The following is a 12,689-nucleotide window of genomic DNA, read 5'->3' on the forward strand; positions in this document are numbered from 1 at the left end:
ATTAATATTCAGCTATGTCAAACCCTAACAGAGACTTACTGTGATGTTTTCTAATTAGCAGAGATGTCAAATCCAGGTCCAGAAAGTAAAAACCCTGCGACAGTTTTGGCCTAGCCCCTTGTGCTAGCTAGCTAGCGCCCTAACAAGTAACGAGCACCCAGGGAGCTAGCGAGCTAGCACCTGGAGCCAAAGCCAAACTCTGGTAGGGTTTTTACTTTCTTGACCTGGATTTGACACCTCTGACGAAGAAGGGGGGAAAAAAATGTGTCAAGCAAAGCGAGTTGTGATGGGAAGTCAAAAACACAATTCAGTGTGAGCACTATTTTTCACACAGACAGCTAACAGATGAGCTTTGCAGAAGAAAAGTCGCTGGAAACTAAGCTGAGACATCTGATTTGAGTCATGTGAAGACAACTTGAGAAATGTCTGACTGTAGTTACTAAAACAAATGGTGCATTTGGCATAGAAGTATTTGAAGCAATGACATCTTTACATGCACATCATTATGAAAAATGTACGTGAATAAAACCAGAGCGAATGTATGAAAGCCATGTAGCAGATGGAACAAAAGAGAGAATGGCACAGACTGTGGGAAGAGAGTCCAGCTTGGATCCTTTCCTCTCTCTGCGTATGTCTGGAAGCGAGGACATTAAATAGGTCACCTCTTTCAGAACGACTTCTCCCAGACAACCAAGCAAATGGAAACAGGACCACAACACAGAAGAAAGCTTGACCCGTGATCATTCCATGCACAGTGAGCCTCTCATTTCCTAACACCGACTGAAAGCGCCACCAACTTTAGCAACACTGCACTGATTATTGTGTTATGGTTGAAACTGACATCCATTCAGGTCAGGCTCAGACTAAATAGTCCAGCAAATGGTGCTCGCTTACACCGTTTTAAAACACAATTTTCGAAGTGAATATGTTTCTGTTTGACACAATAACAGTGGCTTTACTATGATTAGCCTCATTTGGGCCATTTAATAGGGTCAACAAACATTGCATTAAGCCATCCCACTGAGAGACGTACCTTGTGATTTGGAGTAGATGGCCACAGAGCCGCTGACCAGGCCAGCATACAAACAGAGTTTCATGTAAGCCAAGCTAGTGACGGTGGATTTGTCTGGGGTGAAGAACTGCTGCAGGCGCACTTTCTTGGACCGCTGGCTGCTTTTATAGACAATAATGCTGGAAAAAAAAAAAGCAGATGCAGTACTTTTGTTTCAAGTTAGATTTTTATTACTTATGATCATGTCAGAGTGCTATTCATTTTAAAACAAAAGTTGGAATGTGGCGTGGTGTAACACTATACTGCGCTCACAGAAATATTTCAAGCCTAACGTAAAGGATCTTTGTGCAGTTTGTCACTTTTTTACTCGCGACTGCCACCTCTGTGTCAGGCTCGTTCATGATGCGCGTGCGAGTACGTGCACGATCTTAAAGCGACAGCCACAAACGAAGACATGACTTCAAATGAGGTAAGAAAAACTCCGCCCCTCCCCAAAGAAAGTCGAGTGTGCAGGGTCCGCACACTCGACTATAAAAGGGAAGATAAAAGCTGTCAGAGTAAAACAGTCAGGGCTCTTCGTACTCATCTGGGTATTGGTGGAGCATGCATGATGTAGAAAAAGCTTTAACGTGACCTTTTTAAATGGCACAATGCATCTTCTTTAATTGTTTTTTTTTTTCACGTGACAAATTCCCATGTACTTTTCTAGATCATTTTAACACAAACCTATCAAATCAACCTTAAATGATACATATTCATTAGTCCAATAAAGCCTATTTATTTGAAATGCATAATCCTCAGGTTTATGTATTTAGCTCTTTGACTGCCAGACGTTTTCAGAAAAGGGATGCCGTGGGTGCCAGCCGATTTAAGCATTTTGACTGATCTTTCAAGGTCCACAGAAAATGATGTGTTTGGACTATGGAAACACACATACTACCAAATGAAAGATTGGACTCCCATCTTTCATCAGAAAAAAAAGTTTGTTTCTACCTTATTCCGTTTTTGAGTAATCAACAATAAAAAATGGTTAGTTTCACCTCGGTTTTGTCTTTTAACGTCTTTGGCACTCCTCCCTAGGATTTTACTAAACGTTATTTAACGTTTTTGGCAGTCAAAGAGTTAGTACTAATATATTAATTAATGTATATTTACTCAACTAATAATAATGAGAGTATGTATTTAAAATACATAAAGTATATTGTTTAAATTGCATAATAATCAGGTTGCCTACACACGATAAATTTACTGCTATGTGAAAAACACTTTTGTCCCCCTCGCCCATTTTTTATACATTTTGATGTTTTTGGGATGAAAATGAATGCAGACATCCCAAAAACGTAAAAATAATTAAAACATTTTTTTAAAATACTTTATTAATGCTAAACACATACATACACCTGAGGATTATGCATTTCAAATAAAAAAAGCTTTATTAGACTAATGAATATGCATCATATAAGTTTTATTTGGTAGGTTTGTTAAAACTATCCCCCCAAAAAAAGTAAATGGGAATTTGTCATTTTTTGTTCCCTCCTCACAATTCAGCCTCTCTGTACAACGTGCATGCACTCACAGCCAACCACAAGGCACTCTTAAGGTGGCCACGCCAGCAGACTATCCAAAGGTGAGAGGCATTGTCAGGCTGTAGGCACAATTATCCAGCTAACTGAAAGTCACAATTGTGCAGGATAACTGCTGAGTATGAATGAAGGTCAGTCAAGTTTAGCCACGCCCAAAAAAAGAAAAAAAGGAAAACTGAAAAGGTGACAGTTTGTTGCCCATGTTATTAGCACTTATTTTCAAAAGTATACAATTTATTTAGAAACAAATCTCAGAATAATATAATTACAGAGATTTTTAACCATTGTTGGATTTTAACCTTGTTGGAAAGACGCTAATCTGTGAGAAGCACTGTAGCAAGTGTATAGCACATGTGCCTCGCAATTCTGATGTTCGGGTTCAAATCTTGGCTCTAGTCTCCCTGTGTGGCCTGTACTAATGCCCAAAGTCAGGTAAGATCGGCTCTAGCACACCCGCAACCCTAATAAGGAGAAGCGGTATCAAAAAACGGATGGTGTTAGCTCATGCTAAATGACACATTCGACAATGTATTGGGACACGTGACTTAAGTATTATATATTACCTGCCCTCCTCCATGCCCAGGCAAACAGTGGGTGTAACACTGGCTTTTGACAGCAAGATCTGATCGTTTTGTTGGACTTTGTCATCATTCTCCGGAAACTCTTCTGATGGGACGTATGCCATGCACAGGATACGAGACTCCACATTGAAGCACTCGGTCACCTTTGGGCTGCAGCTCTGCATGGCAACGATGGCTATTTGGCCCATCTGGTTGGTGCAACTTGCAACCTGCAATGTGAGTGCAATGTGCTTACATTGGAGTGCTTAGGATGTTTTAATTGCGCTCATAAAACTATTCGGTAAGCCAAGACTGGTGAGGACACAAAAGCAAAGAAATCAAATACAGAAAATAATTCAAAGATCAAATAATTAACAGCACATAAGGACCGAAAATAGAAATCTCTAAAACATTGCGTTATGCTAAAAACAACACAGCTGTAACAACTTAAACAACACAATCTACACTGCAAAAAATAAAATCTTAAAATATAATTTCTTAAAATTAACCTAAATTTGCTTATTTTGATTTGACAAGTTATTTTTACTTAAAATGAAATAGTCAGGCAAGATCATTGTGCTTATTTTAAGATACTTATTACTTAATTATCTTATTTAATCAGGCAGTCTTGGCATTGAGTGTTAACAGCCAGTTTTAAGTATTGTGAGGATTAAAATAAGCATTTCCCACATTTTAAGATGACAACTAACCAACATCAAAGACCCTGAACTGGGGTTTCATGAGTTTTCTTATTTTAAGATTTTGCATAATCTAGTAGTAAGATCAACGGGGGAAAAAATACAATTATGAAAACAGACGAGTGCAATATGGTTCATTTCGTTCTATTTACTAAGGTCATTTTTCCTTCTTTCAGTACCAGCTCAGTGGTAGAGTGCTTACCCTCAGACTTGAAGGTTGTGGGTTCAACTCCTGGCTAGGTCGTGACAAAGAAAATGGGACCTGTTACCTCCCTGCTGGGCACTGAAGTTATCCAAGCGTAAAAAAAATTACTCATGTATTTTAAGAATATTGTTTTATTTATTACAGCTTGAAAAAAGTCAACATTACTTGTTTTTAGTCTGAAAATACTATTTTCAACACCGCAGTGGTTGATATGGCGCTAGTATTATTTTCTTATTTTTCAAAATCTTACAGGTAAATTTAAGTACAATTTTCTTGTTCTGTTGGCAGATCATTTTGCTTATTTGAAGTAATAATTTTCTATTTTACTAAAAAAAAAAATTTTTTTAATTTTCTACAGTTCTTTTTGCAGTGATATATGGCTTCACGTGTTGCCACACTGAGAAAATAATCAGTCCTAGTCAGGTATGTTTTGAGTTTCCCCCTAATTGCCAAACTGTTACATTAGCAGTGCTAAGCAAGGTTCTGTGAGCTAATATTTATTTTAAGGAAAATGTCAAAGTACAAAGAAAACATTTTCAGAACACTGACAATTTCACTTAATTCCCTGCCTTTGACAAGTATACTTGTAAATTTGATTTTTTTTTCAATGTGGCTAGATGTGGGGGGTGGGGGGGGGGTCTGATTATGCTCCACTGTAACTGTTAAACTTGGAATCAACTTTACTGATGCACAACCACGACATTACTGCCCCATTTTATATGAAATAAACACAGTTTGAGAGTGCATGGGGGTAACGGCTGCTTTTTGTGCAACCTACATTTTTCTACTGTCGATTATAAAAGAACGGGACAAGGCAAAAAGGAGATAGTCTATTTTGTCATTTGGCAGATTTGGTTTATATATAATTATTGAACATAATGTCACGTGGATATTGAAAATGTAGCTCTTTTTTTTTTTTTTAAATGCAGCAAATTAGTTTAAGGGGACGCTAAATAACCTTACAACAAAAACACATGCTCTGAATGAAATAGAATGAAAAACATATTGATTGTGAAAAAACAGCTGTGTCTGTTTCCATGGCATGTGTGCTTAACTGACTAGATGCTACGGACTTCCGTAAAACACACAGCAATAATGTTTCCGATTACTGTCGGCCGCGTCCCAATACTGGCTTTTCCACCTCCCTCATGCAATAAATCACATTAATGTGGACAAACACTGCACGCACATCATCCGACGCGTTTGTCACGCGGCGCGTTGGCACAAATGTCATTGCAGTATAAAACTATTCGTACGAGTATTGGGACGCGGCCAATGACGTCATAACCGGAAACGGAAACAAAGTTGATGGGTGAAAAACCGGAAGTCGGAAGTCCCGCCTCCTCCGTGGCATATAGTTAAAAAGTACTTGAGTTTTTGAATAGTGCTGAAGTGGGTACTATTTAAAATAATGTAAATAGATTAAATATGATATATAATGAAATAAATGATACATTATATATGATCAATTATGATCTAAAAGATGGTGGAAAGACATCTTACCCAGACACAACCGTGGCCCAGAACAGGAGTGTCTGCTGTGCTCTCGGTATTGATGTAGGGCTCCGGGTTGTGAACCGCACACTCCACCTGACACAGAGATGGAGAAAGCATGGAGCATTATACAGAGTTAAAGGATAATTCATCAGAAATGGTAAAAAAAAAAATATATATATATATATATATATATATATATATATATATTGGCTCTGGTCGTCAGTGTTATGTGCAACACAAAAATATACAGTAGACTGAGTTGAATGTCCCTAAAAAAGATAAGTAGCTATCGACAGCGGCCGACCATTAATAGGGAACTAGAAATGAGAAGAATAGCAAATTGCCATTCATTTCTTGCAATTTTAAGAAATACCATTTTGGGATATATATACTCTAGGTGTTTCTTCAAGTTAAAGTGTAAACTGCACAAACTGAAGCAATTGTGGCGCTAGCAGTATTTTCACTTCTGTGTTACTTTGTGTTGTTTCTACTTGCGTATATTTTGGATATTAATGATGGCAGTTATTAATTTTTCTCTTGTATATCAGTTGTATGTGCTACAAACAGGACAATATTAATTATAATGGCAGCTTTTCTGCTATTTTTGGCCACGAGCGGTGAATAAAAATTGGTCGGCAAATACTGCCAAAGTGAGTCACTACAAGAGGCGCGTCAATTCGCTCAACACACAATCTGGGACACAGACTTTAGTCGGTCTGTCTGAAAATAAATACATTTTCTTTCATGGTAGTGTAATACTTTGATAGCAATATGCACAAAGCTTCTGCCCACAGCAAACGCTTTTCTCACCTTGAACTCTTGCAGTTTAGACATGACAACGGGCATCTGTTTGAGCAATAGAGGGTGTTTCTGCTTTTTGAGTTGATTTCCATCATCTTCTGCAAACAGCCAGCCCTGAAGATTGTCTTCCTCTAATATAAAATACACACACAGGATGCTTAACAGTCCTGCTTATACTTGAAACGGGACATTGATTGTGAAGCGCACACAAGGAAGCAATTTACAGCCTGGTAGTGGACTGTACCTAGAGCCAGTTTGGCCATTTGCAAGTTGCTGATCCATGACTGTTTGATGGCTGGGTTGAGAGTATTGAACACTGCACTGAAGTATGTGGCTTTGCCCAATCTGCTGACAAGGAGAGGACCATTAAAAAAAAAAAAATGTTGCAGCTTTGACTTTTTTGCATTTTGAGAAAAAAAAAACAAGCACATTTTTTTCCAAGCATAATCTCACTAGGTAATAGGGTTGTTAGAAAAAATCGATTCAGCAATATATCGCGATATTACAGCGCGCAATTCTCGAATCGATTCGATATGCGGCCGAATCAATTTTTTTAAACATACATTTTTTATGGGAATATTCAACAAAACGTCTTACTTAGGGTTAGGATTCACACATTAAGCATGGAAGAATGTTATATTAATGGAACATTAAGCCTTAATATTTTATTTCAGTGCTGTTCAAACATGAAACAGACTGCAACCTGAATTTTCAGATAAATAAATACATTTTCATACAAATCTTACAGTGTACATGTACAAGTTTACTGATTAGTATTTTCTAAATTTGAGTAAAAATAAAAATAAAAAATCACAACAATCAATTTATAGATTCACATCGGGATTAATCGGTATCGAATCGAATCAAATCGTGACCTATGAATCGAATCGCCAGGTACTAGGCAATTCACACCCCTACTAGCTAAGGGCAGAAATAATGAGAATGATAAAAAAAATAAAAGCCAGAAGGCTAATAAGACAATTAAGGAGAATGCAAAAAAAAAAGGCAAAAACAAGGTGCCCGACTGCACGTGCACCCTTCGGGTACAACATCCAGGCTTTATCAGTACGTATGTAAATGTGACATCAGCCTTCATGTTGGGAAACAGCTGCTGCCCTGGTTGGCCTTTAGTAAAAGATGGACGTTTCCTCGCTTGCGATTCATATCTCCGATTAGGGTTAATGGAGGAACACGTTCATCCAAGTGTGCTCTAATGCTCTCTCTCTCCTACAACTATGAACATGGAGTGAGAGGAGACGCAGGAAAAGGGGTAAAGGGAATAAGTGACCACGCAGCTACTCAAAATATGTCGTTGCCTATGCATGTGAAGGGCAACCAAACTGCTGAGGAATGTAGTTGCAATAAAAAAAAAAAAACGGGAAAAAAACAAAACTGACTTGTCTTGTTTGCCAGGCAGCTGAAGCTGGATCCTGCATCGGTCAGCTGCCCTAATCTCTTCTTCCTTCTTCAGAATCAGCCTCTGGAGACCCGATAGCCAGTCCTGGGCCACAGTGGGGTTCACATTCTAAACAAGCAGGAGTGGATTTTAAAAAGCCAGAAGCAGAGAGAAGAGTGTTTTATAGTAAAGGAAAAATTAACCATTTCTAAAATATTGTTCACTAACCAAATGATAGGCTACATTGCTACTCAATACAGGGAAAATACATTACTTATCTTTTGTAGCAAACAATAGTTGAAGATTTCCTAATATAGACAACAACAACACTGTGCAGAGTCAAAAAATGTATCACAAACAAATATCTTAAGTTGTTCCCATGCCCTGCACATTTGGAAAACTTAAATAATGTAATATCTCAATTGAAGATAAAGAATGTCAATTTAGTATATGTTCTTAAATTTTATTTATTATACGTTATTAATGTACTGATTTTTATTTATTTTTACGTACCTACTAATATTTATTATTACATGTATCTGGTGGTAATTATTATTTTTTATTTACGTATTCACTTATCTACTTACGATATATATTAATTAATTTACTTTGTGTTATTTTGTTTTACACAGGCCTTGCTAATGTTCTTATTTAAATAAAAACCTTGCGACAACAATTTTTAACTAAAATTAGAAAACTTGCACACAAAAAGAACTGTTTATACAAAAATGAACCAAAGAGAGTTAAATGGATTTTGGTCCCATCAAATAATGAACTAACATTGCTGCAGGTTTAACTCCTCCTGTGTCAGCCATTTTCAGGCCGTCGACATGAAAAAAATACAATATGTACCTGGGATTGAATGTTTGGATTCTTAAAAGACAAAAATGTGTCCTTGGAATTGGATGAGTTTTAAATAAAGTCATTTGATGACACCAATGTCTTAATCTTTCACTAAATGTAGCAATTTGGAAACCATTAATTAGAATCTGTGTCATTTAGCATATTAAATTTGATGTCAAGAGACACAGCCTCTTTTAATCAGTATGTCCCAATTAACACACACACATGGGAAATGCTTCCCTAGGAGCTTAACAGGTACTGTTACCTCAGTTTGGGCGGTACTGACGAGAAAAGAAAAAAAAAACCTACATGATACTGATTTCAGTGTTGACATCCGGTCACGGTGTAAATGACAAAGCTACCTGGTAGTTGCCTTTGAGGCTGCCGATCAGTCCAGAGATCTGGTTGACCAGGCTGAGGTCATGGATTAGGTTCTGCAGATCCTGGTACAGCTGACCTGGGCCCATGTAGAGTTTGTCTACACAGACGCACAGAAGCAAAAGGTGACACAGATTGCGTAAAAGCGGACATTCCCAAGACAAATGCAAGCACAGAGAGCAAACGGAGATCAATAAAAGGGTGATAGGTCTGTTTCTCACAGTAATGGCCGCAAGCTCTGCAAACTGGGCATGGCTTAGTCCAGATGGCTTTAAGCATTGCCTTTTTTTTGCACTTATCAAACGGGTTGGGGTGCAAGGCAAACATTTGCCTCCCAAAGCAGAGTAAAAACCACATTGTCAAGGCAATAATTAATTTCCAACTGTCAACTTAAAATGAATTAATACAAAATAAAAACCCTGAATGGTTAGTATATTCAAAAACTGGCAAACTATTAGAATCAGAGTATTATCTTGATTGCAGTGGTTTGGTGAGTAGCCTATTACCGGTCATCTTTACTGTGGATGTTGACAATGCCATTCAAATTATGATCTCTATTAATATTTATTTGCATGAACGACTGATAAAAGAAAATCCAAGAAGGCATTATGCTCTTTTGTCGTTTTGTTTGTTCTTTACAAAAGAAGCTGTTTGTGATTTTCATGGCTCAACTATTAGAATAAACAGACACAAAGGGGTTGAATTCAGGTCAGGAATTCAGGCAGAAAGGCTGAATAAACCCTCCATGACTGATATGCGGCGTGTCATGTCAGAAGCGTGTTCTATAACGGTCCATTTGTATTCAGTCAAAACCAGAGTGCTTTTTGCTGAACATGTGTTCCTATTATCCAGACCCATTTTGGTCACTCAGATGTTATTTGTCTTTAAATTGTATAAAAGTTTTTTTAAACAGGTGCTATCAATTAGTGTAAATTAAAAATAAGTTTATACTTCATTAACATTTTTCACAAGCAAACACAGCTACAGTATTTGAATTAATGCATCTAGAACCTCTGACCTGAGGTGCATTCATTAAAATAATTTTGCTCATTAAATTGCCCATTCACTGCTGAACTGTGATTGTGATGGCTTGTGAAATTAGTGTCCAACTCATGAATGACTCTTTGTGAGACAGCCAGCATTTTTCAAACAAAACAGGCCAAGAGGCGCATCCTTCAAAATGTTCACACGAGAGCCACACCAGCAATTAGACAACCCCTAAAACAAGCAAAATGGCGCTGCAAGTGGGCACATAACACCACGTCTCATAATCTTAAATCTTGGCTCTGACCTGGACTTTGCATGTAAAGTACTTCCTGTGTTGGTTTGCGTTTTCTGTGTTCTCCCATGATTATTATCCCACATCAGAGGTGGCAAATCTAAGTCCAAAAAGTAAGAATCCTGCCACAGTTTGGCTTTAGCCCCTGATGCTAGCTAGTAGGTAAATGAGCACCATGGGAGCTCGCTAGGAAGCTAGCTAGCTAGCACCTATGCGCTAAAGCCAAACTGTGGCAGGGTTTTGACTTTCTGGACCTGAATTTTCCACCTCTGTCCCACATAAGGTTACTTGGTAGACTCTAAATTGTCCATCAGTTTAAATATCAGTGTGAGTATTAGTCTATATAACGGTAACCAGTCCGGTATGTATCCCTCCGCTCCTTCAAAGTCAGCTGGGATCAGGTTTAGCTGGCCTGTGACCCGGAACAGGATAACTGTTCGAAAACTGTTGGATGCACAGACTACAAGACCAGGTTTGTGTGGTCGTCTGATACTGCTTCACCACAGAAGATTGAAAAATGTGTTCAAATTTCCAGATAAAGGTTAGATATTATTTGAATAGATTAACTGGTTAGGGAATGAATGCATCTAACTGACTGACTGGCTTAAATTGCAAGGCGCATGTTTTCCTATACTGATTTTGTTTTTGTCATATGAATTACAGTATATATTAGAGCAAGACAACTTACAATTGAATAGGGGGGGAATCCATCCAATAATTCTTTCCGGAACATGTCAAAAGTAAGGAGATCCAAATATTGTACAAACAAGCAGTTATATCAGGGCAAGAGAAAGCTGCCATTCTGCCAGTTGGAACCTTGTGAATGCCCTTCAATCAGACCAGATATTACGGAGGTCTGTTTCTGCCATCTGTTACACAAACTCATTTCCTGGCTGGACAGTTTTTTTCAGCTCAGTGACGAATCAGAGACTGGTGGCTAAATATGAGATAGATCAACTATTGTCATCAGTTAGTTAGCACTTGTTCTATAGTGAATATGAAGAGCCGTGTGGTGGTTGAAAAACATTGTATATGCAAACATGTGAGCACTGAGCAGAGTACATCATTTCAACATTTTGACCCCAGGAACAGTCCAGCGTCCAAACACAGTAATGAGGTTGATGTCGTCTCTCATTTGACTGATCTGGGCCTTTAAAGGCAAGCCAAACCCCTAATGGATACTTTAATCATCTTTAGCTGCATACCGGAAGTGATGTCGCAGATGCAGTTGCGCCTAGCCCGCTGCTTATGAATTGTGCGGTTTGATAGCTTTTTTAGATTATATACTTTGTAGATTAAAGTAAACAGCAGCTTTTAAAAGACAACAAAGTTTTGACATGTTGGGTTTTAGTTCCCCTTTAAAGTGGCAGAGTGGTCATCTGCGACAGGAATAAGCAAGTGTTTCCACTGACATCATTGGACTGGACAGCTAACAGTCTTGAGGACTGAAAGGGGAAACTATGCACTCAGTTGGCGGGATAAACCGTTGGTAAATTTTGGAGACAACTGTAAATTCCAGGCAAATGACAACAGTGGGAGATAACTTGAAGATTTTCATCTACAAGTCAAGGTGAAAGCTATTGGCTTATTTTGGCTTCTCTATGAAGCAATCAATCACAGACCAACTGACCAGATGTTGCTGGCTGGTTGTCCCAAAACTCAGCGCCCCAAAAGGTGTCAATATTCATAACCACTGTGATCTCTGTTACACAAAGTAGACATACTCGGCTTTGCGTTGATGATTACTTTCTCCCCAGAATGGGAGGCAGGGTAGCGGGTGGTGTCGGGAACGTCCTCACTTGATCCAAATTCCAGCGCTTCTACAAAGCTCAAAGGAACACTCCACTTTAGAAGAAACCGCTGGTCAAATTGGGCAACACCACTGCTACTGCCATCTTGGCACCTGGCAAGAAAAGACGGAGTTGTAACATGAATTTAATTATTTTATTTTATTTTTTTAACTACCTCAAATAACTTTTATTGTAAATCAATGTGGCTTTTGCTTTGGCCTTAAAAAGGTAACTTCATAAATGCACAGTTTCACCTAGGCAAGTACAACTCTCATATCATGCCCGAAACAAAGCAATTTTCTTAGATTTTATGAGAACTACTGCATTAGTGTGAGGCACACAATTAGAGTTCTCCTTTATTTACGTCAAAACTCCATGGTACACTAATTAGAGTTCGCCTTTATTTATGTTAAAACTCAATGGTACACTGGCTACCACCTATGCTTCCAAACACAAAGTATAACACTCACACTGACACAGAGTGGTTAGCATCTCTCTTTACACTTTTACTGCTACTACATTATACTACTAAAATTGTAGCACAACTGAAATACACAAAAGTCAAAACCGAATACTAAACAACACATTTCTATGAAAATGTAATTACAAAGGGAAACACAGTATATCGGTACCCATGGATGTAATTT

General features: G+C 38.2%; 1 protein-coding gene across 3 annotated transcripts in view; it reads right to left on the reverse strand.

The window, feature by feature from the left end:
• Positions 1-12,689, reverse strand: part of arhgef10 (Rho guanine nucleotide exchange factor (GEF) 10) — a 49,078-nt gene that overhangs the window by 14,922 nt on the left and 21,467 nt on the right. For all 3 annotated transcript variants that reach the window (XM_077555321.1, XM_077555310.1, XM_077555319.1), the window contains 8 exons: positions 11,977-12,155; positions 8,958-9,073; positions 7,754-7,881; positions 6,601-6,701; positions 6,366-6,487; positions 5,562-5,648; positions 3,159-3,385; positions 1,034-1,191 (listed from right to left, as the gene is read on the reverse strand). In XM_077555321.1, coding sequence (XP_077411447.1) covers positions 1,034-1,191; positions 3,159-3,385; positions 5,562-5,648; positions 6,366-6,487; positions 6,601-6,701; positions 7,754-7,881; positions 8,958-9,073; positions 11,977-12,155 — 1,118 coding nt within the window. The remainder of the gene's footprint in view (positions 1-1,033; positions 1,192-3,158; positions 3,386-5,561; positions 5,649-6,365; positions 6,488-6,600; positions 6,702-7,753; positions 7,882-8,957; positions 9,074-11,976; positions 12,156-12,689) is intronic.

This window comes from Vanacampus margaritifer, chromosome 1 (genome assembly GCF_051991255.1).
Source record: "Vanacampus margaritifer isolate UIUO_Vmar chromosome 1, RoL_Vmar_1.0, whole genome shotgun sequence".
Taxonomy (NCBI): Eukaryota; Metazoa; Chordata; class Actinopteri; order Syngnathiformes; family Syngnathidae; genus Vanacampus; species Vanacampus margaritifer.